This window comes from Stegastes partitus, unplaced genomic scaffold, assembly GCF_000690725.1.
Source record: "Stegastes partitus isolate 25-593 unplaced genomic scaffold, Stegastes_partitus-1.0.2 Scaffold221, whole genome shotgun sequence".
NCBI classification, from domain to species: Eukaryota; Metazoa; Chordata; class Actinopteri; family Pomacentridae; genus Stegastes; species Stegastes partitus.
Genome location: NW_007577952.1, coordinates 58,061 through 72,342, shown reverse-complemented (window position 1 = coordinate 72,342; position 14,282 = coordinate 58,061). Strand labels below are relative to the sequence as shown.

The 14,282-nt window shown below is 41.6% G+C and overlaps 1 protein-coding gene and 1 long non-coding RNA gene across 2 annotated transcripts in view; both read left to right on the top strand.

Moving 5' to 3' along the window:
• The first annotated feature begins 430 nt into the window (after window positions 1–430).
• Window positions 431–11,031, top strand: LOC103356774 (sorting nexin-4-like). The gene is made up of 14 exons (XM_008281059.1): window positions 431–544; window positions 2,220–2,344; window positions 3,006–3,147; window positions 3,294–3,443; window positions 4,062–4,109; window positions 4,297–4,352; window positions 4,614–4,686; window positions 5,168–5,229; window positions 5,403–5,468; window positions 5,644–5,733; window positions 6,684–6,783; window positions 7,053–7,198; window positions 7,608–7,722; window positions 9,236–11,031. Exons 1-14 carry the CDS (start codon window positions 449–451, stop codon window positions 9,281–9,283), a joined length of 1,317 nt encoding a protein of 438 aa, XP_008279281.1. The 5' UTR covers window positions 431–448; the 3' UTR covers window positions 9,284–11,031.
• Window positions 11,032–12,515: 1,484 nt separating this feature from the next.
• The window catches only part of LOC103356772 (uncharacterized), a 6,980-nt gene continuing 5,213 nt past the window's right edge, over window positions 12,516–14,282 (top strand). Inside the window, exon 1 of the long non-coding RNA XR_520156.1 lies at window positions 12,516–12,788. This is a non-coding gene — a long non-coding RNA (uncharacterized LOC103356772). The remainder of the gene's footprint in view (window positions 12,789–14,282) is intronic.

The window sequence follows — 14,282 nt, the reverse complement described above, 5'->3', positions numbered from 1 at the left end:
ATCACCGGCAAATGTATCTGAATTTTGCAAATATACCTCGAAAATTACATAAAATGGGTGACAGTTAATGGAAAAACAAGTATTGGTGTTGTAATTTTACATAGATTTTTTTTTTTTTTTTTAAATTATATATATGTATGTAATTGTATACTATAATATAGTATTTTATTTTAAATTCCGGACTCTCATTCAAGACAACCGTTTTCCATGTTTTTTTTAAATTATATATACATATGTAATTGTATACTATAATATAGTATTTTATTTTAAATTCCGGACTCTCATTCAAGACAACCGTTTTCCATGTTTTATTGGTTTAGTTAATTAGAATCAAAAGTTCGTTTATTTGCAGGAAAGTTTCAACGTTCACTGGCCTCTGAGCTGCGCATGCGCAGAGGAGAGCCGCCGCTGCCAGCTCAGCTGACAACAGCAGCACCTCTGCAGACAGATGATCATGGCAGACTCTGGAAGTAGCGAAGAAGTAGCCGTGATTGGTAACACCGACATCACTTCAACGGAATCAGAGAACAACATCATAAACACGGTCGTACACTTTGTTATTCTCTTCAACAAACGTGTTTAAAGTTTAGAACCCCTGTTTTAACCCGTGAAGCCATCCAATTAAGGCCTAACCTGATGTTAGCTAGCTAAAGTTAGTGACACAGGGACGGAGATTTTCCATTCTTTTTTTTAAAAATAAAGAGCCGCTACGGTTTTATGGGTCGTTCGTTGGTCTCGGTGTTGAATGTAGTTCCTCGTCGTGCGATGTAACGTTGAAGTTACAAAGTGTGCTGAAGCTGCTTTGAATACCAGTGGATAGAAATCACTTTGTAAACTTTGCTCCTGACGTTAGCTAGCTAGCTAGCAAGTCTGAAGGCTAAAGCTAAGTTTTGTTTACTTCAGATTGGCCGTATTTCTCTGCCTTTTCTGCCAGTAAAGTCTTCAGTAACGTAATATCTTGTGAGAAATGACAGTTTCCGGATACTGAAGCTGCGTTTTGCTGTACTTTGGTGCTTTGTTGTGTCTTGTGACCTGCACACTCCTGCCATAACCCAGTTACAGTATCTCCAGTGGCCAAACAGATGCCTGTGTGTGTGTGTGTTCCTCTAGTTTCCTGCTAGTCTGTCCCTACATGTCTGTTATTAGTCACTGAAAGTCACACCTGTCTGTTTAACTGATTTCCTTTGACCCTGCCAATCATGACAGTCTAGATTCTCTGGAATACTGACTTCCTGCAATCCAGGACTGAATGGATTCTGATTTCTCACAACTTAAATACTGGTTCTTTGTCCAAGGTTCTAGTGATATCATTCCTTATCTTTGACTGCTATTTATGGACATGAAGCACTCATCATTAACCAACCAAAATAGGACTGTGGTTCAATCTTACCATATACACATTGCAAATATTAGCAAGGGGAAACAGCTTATCCACTTCCTCTTTTTTCCCTGCCTGGACTACGGCAACAATTCAGCAATTCCCCAGTTAAAGTTAATTTAAAACTCAGTGGCAAGGCTATTACAAACTGAAGGTGCAGAGGATGCATAATTCCAGTCCTGGCTGAATTACAGTGGCTCGTAATTTGGTAGAGAGTCCAATTTAAGATTCCAGATATTGCTTTAGAATCTCTGCATGCTCTGTTTTAACCCCTTATTCTGCACCTGGACCCCTCAGATCAGAGAATCTACAATTCTACTATTTCATTTAGCAGGCGCTTTTATCCAATGCGACGTACATCTGAGAGCAGATGCAACACAAGTGAGGATCTAGTCGGGAGAAAACAATCTAGATAAGTGCCATAGAACAGAATCGGTTACTTGAAGTTCCACAGGTTAGGCGTTAAACAAGGGGAACCATGCTTTTACTTGTTTTAGGTCATTTCAGAAAGCGTTTTAAAACCAACCTGTACAGAGTGGCATTTGAATAACATTTTATCCCGAGTCTAATGGTTTGTTATTTCTCTTTTTCATGTTTTGTCGTCTTTCCTGTGTGATTGTCTTCTTTTAATGTTTTACTGCGATTTTCTTATGCTTTGTATTTTAAAATGTGTTGAGAATCATGTAAGTCCAGTTTTAAAAGATGCTAAGGAAGCAAAGACTATTTTATTTTATTTCCTGATGCTCCCTCTTACGTTTGTCGCATACTTTAGTATGTTTACGTGACATTTTGATTGCCTTTTCCTCGTCCTTACACATCTTTTTTCCCCTTGTCTGTGTAGATGGTGGAAAAAGGGACAGCTCTGTTGAGAAAATTGGAGATAAATGTAGCAGAGGCAGAGAAGAGAACGGGGAAGAACACGGTTAACATGCAAGAAACCTATACCGTCTACCTCATAGAAATACGGTAGGTCTCTAACTGGAACATCTGTTGTTTTTTCACATCAGTTGATTCTTTACCCAGATTTCTGAACGTGCAAAGAGCTTAATATAGTCCTGCAAAAAAAAACCCCAGCAGTGTCACTGGAGGGTTGTGGAACCACTTACACTTATTTGCTTGGTGCTGCAGAGTTTTTTTCTCTTCTGTCCTCAGAGTAATGAAGTGTAAAACTTCCTCAGTCGTGATTCAGTTTTAGGTGCAGGTGCTACAATTTGCACCAGAGTGAGAAATTACACTTTTGTTCTTCCAGCATTTTAAACGTTGACCAACTATAGTGTTTCTAGCTATCATGCTAATACTTTCACCGCAAGACTTTTCCCAGTGCGGAAAATAAAGACAGCTGCACAGCGTATACACTTAACATAATTAAACCTGCTTAAATGTCACAAGGTCAAGGAGTGGAGTAGCTTGCCATGATTATTATGTAACCTCGGTAGACTACTTAATTAAACGAACGTGAGTTTATCACTGTGACTGGGGCATTGTGGCTTTTTAAGCGAGCACTTAAGGACTTCTCTCAGTTTTTCATGCTTCTCTTTAACTCAGTTTGCTCTGAACATAGCTAAAATGTACTACTATTTCTGTGTAGCACCTAAAATACAGTTTATTCCCACTCTTGTGTCTGCAGGCCAGCGGAAACTGTCCCAGAGGGAGGTACGCCAGCTGCACCTGACACTTTGTGGAGACGCTACAGTGAGTTTGAGCTCCTCAGAACATACCTCTTGGTCACATACCCCTACGTCATCGTCCCCCCGCTGCCGGAGAAAAGGGTGAGTGTCACGTAGATGGTGGGATAAAAATATTGAATAAAAAAAAAAAGATTCATTTGGAAGATATTTCAGATGAATCATGTAGTAAATGATGGCTTTTTATCTTTACTTTTTCTTGTTTGCTCCTCTGATTGTGTCTTGTGTAGGCCGAGTTTGTGTGGCACAAGCTTTCTGCTGACAACCTCGACCCAGACTTTGTTGAGCGAAGGAGAGTCGGTCTGGAAAACTTCCTGCTGCGTGTTGCGTCGCACCCTGTCCTTTCCAATGACAAAATTTTCTTCCTCTTTCTCACAGAGGTTAGCAACGGAACACACATCACACAACGTCTCTGCACACACATATACGCGCTATAGAGATTTCAAACTGACAGTCGCGCCACAGAAAAACAATGCAAGAGGCTCAATTGGTGGGAGAATGTTGCTACGTGATTCTGGCAAAGAACAATAAATAGGAAGCTTATGTTTTTACCTAGAAGTGTGTGTCACAGTGCCATGGAAAAGTGACTGACCCGTTTGTCTGGTAAAGCTTTATGTAACGAGACACCTTAATACCAATATGAATGAGAAAATCGATTTTTTTTTTTCTGCAGAAATACTGCACACACCAGTGCCAAACAGAATACTTCACAACACATAAATCTGATTTGTTCCTCATCTGTCAGTATGTAGGTGGCAATTACTTCTTCCCTGGTTAACTTTCCCAAGTGTGAAAACTTATTTCATGCAGAGTCTTGCCATTGGTTACATCATTGAACAGAACTTCTGTATTCCATCGTAGCCTGTAGCAAGAGATACAGTCCAGCACAGTGCAGCCTGCTTGTTGTTTAGTTGTAGTGTTACTGTCAGTTAGAACAGCCAATTCTTCTCAGTGTGGTTGATATCCCTCTCTTTCATCTGTCCATCATCTGTCTTCAGGAAAAGGGATGGAGGGAGGCAGTTCTGGAGACAGGTTTCCAGGATAAGGTACAGTTAATCCTGCTGGACCTCACTTAACTGTTGAATGTAATTTTTTGATATTTTTGTTAATAATTGGCCTTGTCAGTATTATAGGTTTGTTTTGTGATATCAAACTGCATCATATCAAAAGCATCACTTCATAGATTCTCACATTTCCCACATGTAAAGTATGTGTAACTCTGTTCCCCACCAGGCTGACTCCAGACTGAAGTCTTTGAGTGCCATGTTCAGGGTCAAGAACCCTGACAAGTAAGAGTACAGCAGACATATTCTAAACTTGCTGGGATGTATACACACCACACAATGTAGACAGATTACAGAATTGTTAATGATGACTGTGTTAAAACAGATTGTAGGAGATAATGACAGCTTGCAGATATTTAAAAGCACTAAAATGAAAGTAATATTTCCCAACATATTCAAAGCATGAACTGAAACACATTTAAAATACTGAAATATAATAATACAAAAGTAGACTTTGAGCGATTTCCCGTGGGTTTTGTTCTCCAGGCGATTCACAGCGCTGAAGCAGTACAGCGACGAGCTGAACACTGTCATCTCCCAGTTGCTCAGGGTGCGAGCGGTGAGTTTCAGCATGTGCATACACGCACTTCCACGCCTACACTTAACTCTTTGTTTAGATTTGGCCACAGTTTGGGTAAGGTTTATGGGTTTTGCATACTGTGTTGGGTAATGTGGGCGCCTCTTCCTTGTACAAATTCAAATTTTACTGCCTGTCTGTCTGTCTACTCCTGAAAAGAATACCTACCTATGCCTTGCTTTGTTATTGACTGGTTTTATCGGGTACTCTCTACCATTTTACCTTGGGCAACATTTATCTATGAACCAGCTTTACTTTAGATTTGTTGCTATACTTAACAGTGAATTAAAACGTGGCTGCTGTGCATGTTGGTTTTCACTGTAAATGTGACAAAAACACTTGAATTCTGCTCATAGAAAATCATTGACTCAGTGTTTTTATCAAATGTATGGGCTTAAAATAGCACGACATGTAAAGTCAGAAACAGGGTGTTGTTGATAACTGATGTGATGTGTTTTTCTAGCGAGTAGCAGACAGGCTGTATGGCGTTTACAAGGTCCACGGCAACTACGGCAGAGTTTTCAGGTGAGAACCAGCTGCCCTAATGGGACTGTGTTTCTACATTAATATAATAATGGTTTAGTTATTTTAAATGAGAGGAATCTACTAAATATAAAGTGCTGCAGTCATTTGTGAGTGACTAAAGCACCCTTTTATCTTAAAAATTGTTGAATTCAGCTGAATTTTTCTGTGTCTAGTGAGTGGAGTGCTATAGAAAAAGAAATGGGAGACGGACTGCAGAGCGCTGGCCACCACATGGACACGTAAGTAGCAGATCGTGGAAAAACTCCAACTAGCACACCCTCTCATGTACTCACACTCGAGCCTCCACTTCAATGTGTTATCTGAAGCACTGATAAACACATCCGCGTACTCTCACACATAATGTTTGTTTGGCATGAGTTCACTTCAAATGTGGCCTTTTGTGTACGTATCCAGATACGCTGCATCCATAGACGATATCCTGGAGGAGGAAGAGCACTATGCTGACGAACTGAAGGAATACCTCTTCTACACCGATGCTGTCAGGTAACTAACTGTTTGAAATAAAGAAAGATTTATCTGTAGGGAATTGTAATGGAATACAAGTGGGTTTAACTGATGCTTTTATCAGGATTGACAGACCATCTGAGTGTACTTTGTTTTCTACAGTTGCAAACAATTTTGATGAGTAAATCTTATGGGTTGAATTAGGCGTTATTTAAGGCTGTTGTAGATGGTTTATGTGGCCATGATTTACATCAGGCTCAGAGGGAAGTGGGATGAGTAAAGGATGTTCCTCCTTCTGGGTCAGAAAAATGGGTTCAGAGAGAACTTGTTCACTTCTCCTGTGGTCTGTTTGAGACCTGTCCGTTAGTTGAATTAATTCAATTCTATTTATATCAACATTTTACATTTCTTTGTATAAAATTTATCTAGTGTGAAAAAACAAATTCTAAATTCAAATCACATCATATCAGACAATAATAAGTGGTTGTGAAAGAATAATTTCTCTTTGACTCCTAATATTATCCTCGACATATATTCATGGGGGCTGCAAGGTGACTCAGTGGTTAGCACTGTTGCCTCGCAGCTAGAAGGTCGCCGGTTCGTGTTCCGGCGAGGACACCCAGGATCTTTCTGCATGGAGTCTCCATGTTCTCCCCGTGCAGCGTGGGTTCTCTCTGGGTTCTCCGGCTTCCTCCCACAGTCCAAAACATGTTGAGGTTAATTGGTGATTCTAAATTGTCCGTAGGTGTGAATGTGAGTGTGCTTGGTTGTCTGTCTCTAAGTGTAGCCCTGTGATAGACTGGTTACCTGTCCAGGTGAACCTGCCTTCACCCTGAGTCAGCTGGGATAGACTCCAGCCTCCCATGACCCCAGTGAGGATTAAGCAGTGTATAGATAATGGATGGATGGATATATTCATGTTGTGGGTCTGTATTATTGGGTTTCCATTGTATTTAGTGTCTAAAACTTGTCAATTTGTGTGTATTAAGGTCAGTATGTAGAAAACATGAGCTGATCCAGTATGAGCTGGAGATGGCAGCGCAGGACCTCGCCCACAAGAAACAACAGAAAGAGGAGCTGGCCACCGGGGTAACACACTGCCACACTCAACAGCTTATTATCTCTCGCTTTCTCTTCCACACACAGATGGCACACACACACACAGTGACAGTCCACTGTCATAATTGCACTCTGCACACAAGCGCTATTAATCCACAGAATTAGGCGAGGGTTTTTTTTCTGATTATAATTGATGAAAGCATAATGGAATCAGTTAATGCGTGTGTCTGTCTGTCTCTGTGTCTGTGTTTGTGTGTGTGTGTGTGTGTGTGTGTGTGTTTGTGTGTGTGTGAGTGCAGACTGTGCGAATCTTTTCACTGAAGGGAATGACCAGCAAATTGTTTGGCCAAGAGAGCCAGGAGCAGAGGGAGAGCAGGTTAGCAGCCCTGGAGCAGAGTATCCAGGAGGGAGAGCACGCGGTGAAGGAGAAGAACGCCGAGTGCCAGTAAGCCCGTCGCCAATTAATCAAACATCCACCCTCTTCCAGGCAGCCTGTCCTTTAAATCTCTCCCACTGTCTGTTTTTCTTCCTCTTATGATCTGAAAATGCAGTACATTATCAGACTAAGGCTGGTTACTCCAGAATTTAAGTGGAGATTGGATTATCAATCACAGGAGAAGAGATATGTCATCACTTTGCCAAAGTAGTGAATACAGTCAATAAATAAAAAGTAAATGATTAAAAAGGTCCGCTGTATTCATATAAAAAGCAGGAAGTAGAACATAAATAAACAAGGAGCAGGAAGTGCAGCATTATTGTACTTTCTTCTTCCTCTACCTCATCTTCTGTTCTTTTTCTGTTCATTCCTTCCACTCTAATGACAATCACACGTGTCTTTGTGATTGTGTCGCCAGAGAATTTGTGCGAACAGCATGGGAAGACATCGAGCATTTTAAGGAGCAGAAGGACAAAGATCTACGTGAAGCACTAATCGGCTATGCCATCATGCAGATCAGCATGTGTAAGAAGGTGCGAACTTTTTGTTGTTTCTTCCCACAGTTTGTTCACGTTTAATTTCGTATTCAAAACAGCCAGTGTTTAGTGATGTTGATTTTGTCGAGGGGTGTGCTGCGAGGCGAGATTAATGGGTTCACAAGGTATGTGGAGCCTAAAGCCAAAGTTTTCAATGTCACGAAGGGGGCTCTGTTTTATTGTGGCTCGATCACCATGGCAACTTAAGCTGCTCAGATAACCTGCTCTGGAGGAGGTTATGTTCGAAGTTTGGGAATTAAATCGACGATAAAATGTGCCACCCTTTCACCAGCTCTTTCCCTGATGACTTTCTGGGTGCGATACAGATTCTCAGCTCAGGGACTGCTTTGCAAAGCTGTTGAGCTGTACTTTAGTAAAGCAGTGCAGCTACTGCAGCATAAACTGTGTGCATCACATTGCCACAGGAACCGACATTCATTCAGTTGGTGATGCAGGAGATGCATAAATACGATTATAGGTTCGGTCCTGAGTTGCTGCTTGTATGTTGGTATTGATCACAAAAACTGTTCAGTCCTTAATGATAATTTCATTTTGATGTGGCCAAAAACTAAATTACCTTCCACATATGGTTCACTATGGGAAGTGTTAAACCTAAATGTTGTGTATCGTGTTTAAAGGAATTAAATTTAAAATGTAAGCGCTCTAATGTGCAGCTGTCACGGTAGAAATCCATCCATCCATTGTCTGTACACCGCTTAATCCTCACTAGGGTCGTGGGGGGCTGGAGTCTATCCCAGCTGACTCAGGGTGAAGGCAGGTTCACCTGGACAGGTCACCAGTCCATCACAGGGCTACACTTAGAGACAGACAACCAAGCACACTCACATTCACACCTACGGACAATTTAGAATCACCAATTAACCTCAACATGTTTTTGGACTGTGTGGGAGGAAACCGGAGAACCTGGAGAGAGCCCACGCTGCACGGGGAGAACATGCAAACGAACCGGCGAGCTTCTTGCTACGAGGCAACGATGCTAACCACCGAGCCGTCAGGGTAGAAATAAGCAACTAAATTGAGAATGCACTGAGTAGTAAAATGAAATATATTGACTTAAAGCGATAAACAGTTTTCTCCCTCTCCTGCATCCTTCACCGTAACAGTGCTTTTTATACCCAAATACATTTTTACATTCTTCACAGCTCTCCATTATTACAACCGGTTCCACTTGACTGAAAAAGCAGCACAGCATCAGTCTGTTTTGTGCAGCAGAAGAGTCACATGACATGTTAAAAACCTCCTTTTAATGGGTCACGCACAGAACCTGGTGAAGAAAGCCCGAGTTAACAAAGAAAGCCGCGATACCCATTATCTCTGCTCGGGGTTTTAGGTTTTGTCAAGCCAGCTTTACACAAAGACCGCCTGGCTGTGTCACACTTGTTGCGCAGTACACCTCTCAACAGGTCAACCGCTCGTCTGTTTTTTCTAAACGCTCGCCTTTTAAAATGTCAAATCACTTTTGTTCTCTGCCACTTGTTCGCTTTTCCAGGGAATCCAGGTGTGGTCCAACGCCAAGGAGTGTTTCAACAAAATGTGAGCCACTTTCCGAGCCAATCGAGCTCTGCACCAAAACAGTAGTCACTCAGATTGTACAGACCGGGACCATCAGCCGTTCATTATGCTGTGGAGATAGGCTGGGAGCCCAAATGCTGCCTTCACTTTGTTTGCTACGCTGAATTGAAGCTACTGAGAATAATTCCGTCTTCTTTTCTCTCTCTCTCTCTCTTGTCTTTCTCTCTCTCACACACAATGCCTTTTTAAATTCAAGTGTCTTAATACCTCTGTCTTGACTTTCTGCTGATGTAACCTTCGTACTGCAGACAATCCAGATTCTTAATACTCATCCTTAGTTGCACAGTTGGTAGCATGTTCGAGAAGGAAAAAAAAAAGCGGCACTAATAATACTGCATGATTGTTGTGAGTGAGAAAAGCTGTAGCGTATTTCAGTTGTTACCTCTCTCACCCTGAAAAAGTGAGTAGAGTGCTGCCTAATGTTCCGGCACGGGGAAGTGCACGTTATAGTTCGCGTGACTCGTTTTAGAGTCACCTGCCTTAAAGAAATTAAAACTGTGTGTGCTTTTCCTTTCGAAATTCTTCAGAAAGTCTACTCACAGGTGGGGTTTTCACACGTTAAAATGCCGTTAGTTGTCTGTTGACAACACTGAGTTGAGCTGGAAAATGTTATTGGTGGCACTTTCACCAGCGCTATGCTTATATTTGGGCTGATTTGGCATTTTAGTTGACATTTACAAGCTAAAAAGCTGAAAGATTTTGTCTCTGAAGTCTGTGAATTAGCCAGGGATTTTCCTTTAGGATTCTTTGCCTCGAATAATAATTTCTGTCTTTTAAAATATGGCCACATTAACAACAAAAAAAGATCAATCGGGCAGGAAAAAAGCAAGGAATCAGAATGTAAGGCAACGGAACAAGCACCACACTTCAGAAAGCCGTGACACTTTCACATTTCCTTTTTTCTTCCATGAAGTTATTTTATGTGCGTTAAGCTGAAGTCAGTCTTTACGTTGCTGTTGCTCGATAGCCGACCAAAGTGCTGACGACCAAGTGCTTTCACGGTACAGATTACAGGCGGAGAACACGGAAGAAGGGCTAACAAACTCGGGGTAGTTATGGTAAATAATTTTTTGTTGTTGTTGTTTTTGTGCCAAAAGAAATAAGCAGCGAGTTCAGTCAGGAAAAGCCTCGCAACGTTCTGGTTACAGTGTTTACAGTGTCCTTGCATACCTCCTTGATCTGCCAAGTGCAACTATAAGTGTTGTTGAAAGCTACACACATTCAGACCCATAGCTGAGTGCTTTCCTGAGCGTTTTACAGCCTTACTACCAACATTGGTTTTGTACGATGGAATGAATGGAGAAAAAAAAAAATATTGACCTTCTCTGCCCTCTGTCAATGTGCCTCACCCCTTTTTTCTGATATTAAGTCAATGCAGACACAGACCTGAGCTCCAGGCATCATCTGTCTTTAAGAAAACTGTTGACCAAAAAGCCCTTTATGTTGGATTCTCACAACACACGCTATAGATAAATCATACACATGCTACTTTTTCTTCCTTTCTGACATCAATCTGAGGAGGAAAAATTGATTCCAAATGGATCTGACATCTGAATGTTGTGCTCAGATCCTCAGATGCAACCTTTTTTTCAGAATAAAACAATCAATTTACTGAAACAATCTCAAATTGAGGCTTTATGTGTGTTTTTATAATAAATGTGTCAATTGTAATCGTTGTGCCAAGACACTAATAAACATTTCTTTTTGTAACCATCCTGTCGCGTTTTTATACCAGAGGAGTCCCAGTCGACTGCTGGTTTTTAACGTCACACTTAGAGGTGACTGATTTTTTTTCTTTTTTTGCACGACAGAATGTTGGTAGCCTCACATTTTGCTTGTGGCTAAAAGACTAAAGAAACTGGTTTTTGATGAGCTGAGTCTAAAGGTCAAACTGTTATAATTCATCAGTGTCAAGATAACACACAGCCTCTCTCACCCCTATGCCAGAATCGTCTTTTCTCCATGACGCCGGTGGTGATAGGAAAATCCGACGGGTGTGTCTGTGTGTTTACACTCATGTGATGCTAAAAAACCTCCATAGTGGACTCGTGTATCAGCTGTTCGTGACTGACCTTAACTAAATCACGAATAACTTTATCGTAAGCCCCTGAAAAAAGAAACGTTTTTCTATAAAGCATCAAATTTAAGGTGTGATTGAGTGGCAGGAATAAATATATTTTCAGCCCTCAAAGGGGGGAAAAAAGAAAGGATCTTCATGTAAATAAATGATTTTGTGTCATGTGTGCACAATTAAAACTATTTACACCCCTTTTAGTCTGAAGTCAAACATATAGAAGCCTATAATTTACCAAAAAAGATGCTAAATCCTGACAATCTTCCAAATCTGATTGGCAGAATGTTTAGCTAAACTGCTAAACTGGATATTAAACAAATCCTAAATGTTTTGGGATTTGAAAGCATCATATAGAGAAAAAAAAATAATATTACAGATGCAAACTATGAAATCATGAATGAATGTCGCCACCTGCTGGTTAACACAGGTATTACACATTTCAGTTTGGCAAAGAAGAAAGAGGCTTAAAAAAATGGGAAGGAAAATGTTCCCTTTTAAGATCCACCTCCTGCTTGGTTTGCATGAGGTCATGTGTGGTTTTCTCAAATAGAAACCTAACATTAATTTAACATTAAAAACAGACCAGAGCCTGACATTTCAAAATCCTTTAATTCAGTATTCCCTCCAGAAACCTGATGCTTTAATAAATTACAGACTTATTAGGCTGCAAGGAGCCAGTATGAACTATCTAAAGTCATCCCAGGTTTATGACTTCATGCCTGCTGCCTGTGGGAATGTTAAACTCATAAAGTGATACGTGTTCTATTAAATGCTCTCAGATTTGTCAGGATGGCAAGATTTTGTTAATGCTGGACCAAAGGGGCACACTTTCCTCCAGTTCAGGGTTGTAGGGTTTTGTTTTTTTTAAATGTTAAAATTACACAGTCAGCTTCACAGGATGTTTCTGGATAATTGAGCTTTACCTCGCACTAATCAGGGCTGACAAAGACGAGCACGAATCCAAATTGCTGGTAACTGTCATAGCATTGGAATGACAAGAAAACCCACCGCTGATTAGTGGAGAAAGTAATCCTAATGCCTTCACGGCAACCTACCCAGCCCCGGCTGTCTGAGACCCGCCCACCTTAATAAAGACTCCCAATCCAGACAAAAGAGGACGACAGATCCGCGGCGGCGCGCACTGAGCCAGAGCATCCGAGCACTTTGGAGCAGCGCGGGATTGATCCGACGCGCAAGAACGCACCGGCACGCTGACAAGCGCGCCCTCCACATCCACCTGAAAACCTCCAGAGCGGCTAATTGTCCTGTTTGAAGGGCGAGAAAAGGGAGACTGAGCCCCGTTTTTATTCACAGGCAGAACACCGTGTTCCCATGATGTCATACCTGTGGATTCTGCTATTAGGAAGCCTGCTGGCTTCACACGCCAAGGCACAAGGTAATGATTTGCCTCCAATTAATTCTGCCAAATCTTCAATTTTTTTGCGGTGCTTTTTCATTTTTCCTGTTATGAAGCATGATATCTATCTATCTATCTATCTATCTATCTATCTATCTATCTATCTATCTATCTATCCATCTGTCTGTCTACATGTCTGTCTCCATGTCTGTCTGTCTGTCTGTTCTGTGTTGGTCATCTTCATCTCACTGTCTCCATTTCTCTCCCCCTCCTCTACATCCCTCTCTGTCTCTCACCTATCTTTCTCTCTTGCTGCCTGTGCGTGTGTGAGTCTAATTACCAGTCAGTCTCTTTTGCCAGTCTGTCTGAATCCCTGTCTCGTTTTTTTTTTTTTTTGACTCACTTCACCTTAAGCTGCTTGTTCGGATGAATAAAAAAAGAAAAATCTATTCTTCTGTACTGTAATTTGCTCGGGGCTCTGAAACATCATCAGTGAAAAAGGTGTGTCATGTACTGTGGTCTTGTTTGGACTCGGGTTCGGGTCCACAGGGGTGTGGTGAACCCATTGTCATTACACAAGTAATTAACTCCCTCTTTTTTCTCTTTGATTCTGTTGTTTTTTCACGCCTTCCTTTATCTCTCTGGTTGATCCTCCATCTCCATTTGTTCATCTCTTTCATTCACCCCCCTCTTTTTTTTTTCTCTTTTGCTCTCTTCCTCTTCCTCCTGCTGGCCCATGGGCCTATGCCCTTCCCTGCGGCGTGTGCAATGATTTCAGATTGTTCAAACGTGCAATAAAACTCACACGGAGCGAAGGGAAGCCTTGAGAAAAACACATAAACTGAGGAAAAATAGAGGGGGAAAATAGGGGGGTGGAGGGGTGGAGGGTGGGGTGTTGGGGGGTTTTGTTGGAGGAAGATAAAGGAGAAATGTGGCCGGTTGAGAGGGAAAACAGAGAGATATATACAAGAGGTGGGAGAGATGGCGAGTCCCATTATCATTATGCAAACAATTTCAGTTGAACGTTAGAGCGCTTACATGTGCTCTGGTGTAATCTCACTCTACCGGTTCACGTTTTATTAGCAGGCAAACTACCAGAGAGGAACCTGTCTAACACAAACACACTCACACTCACACAAATCAGCTCTTTTCTTCTTTCTTTCTTTTCTGTCTTTTCTTTCTTTTCCCCTCACACACACACACACCTTTTCCTTAATTGTTTAACTTCATTGTAACACAAGTGGATGTCGGTGCACTTGAGGCCCAGGAAATCTCAGTGGGTGTGTTTGCTGACTTGCATGTGTGTGTGTGCGCACATCAGTTTATCATCACGCTGTGGAAGACGGGGTGTCGGGTCAGTTGCATACATGCACATCATTTACGGTTTGTGTAAGTTACAGAAGTGAAGGATAGGGAGTGTCGGTAACTAGATCCAGCTCCAGCTGTAGACAACACCCAACGACACAACTAGTTTCAGCGCCTTTCTCTCCCCCTGGGCCTTCAGCATCTGTGTGTGTGTGTGTGTGTGTGTGT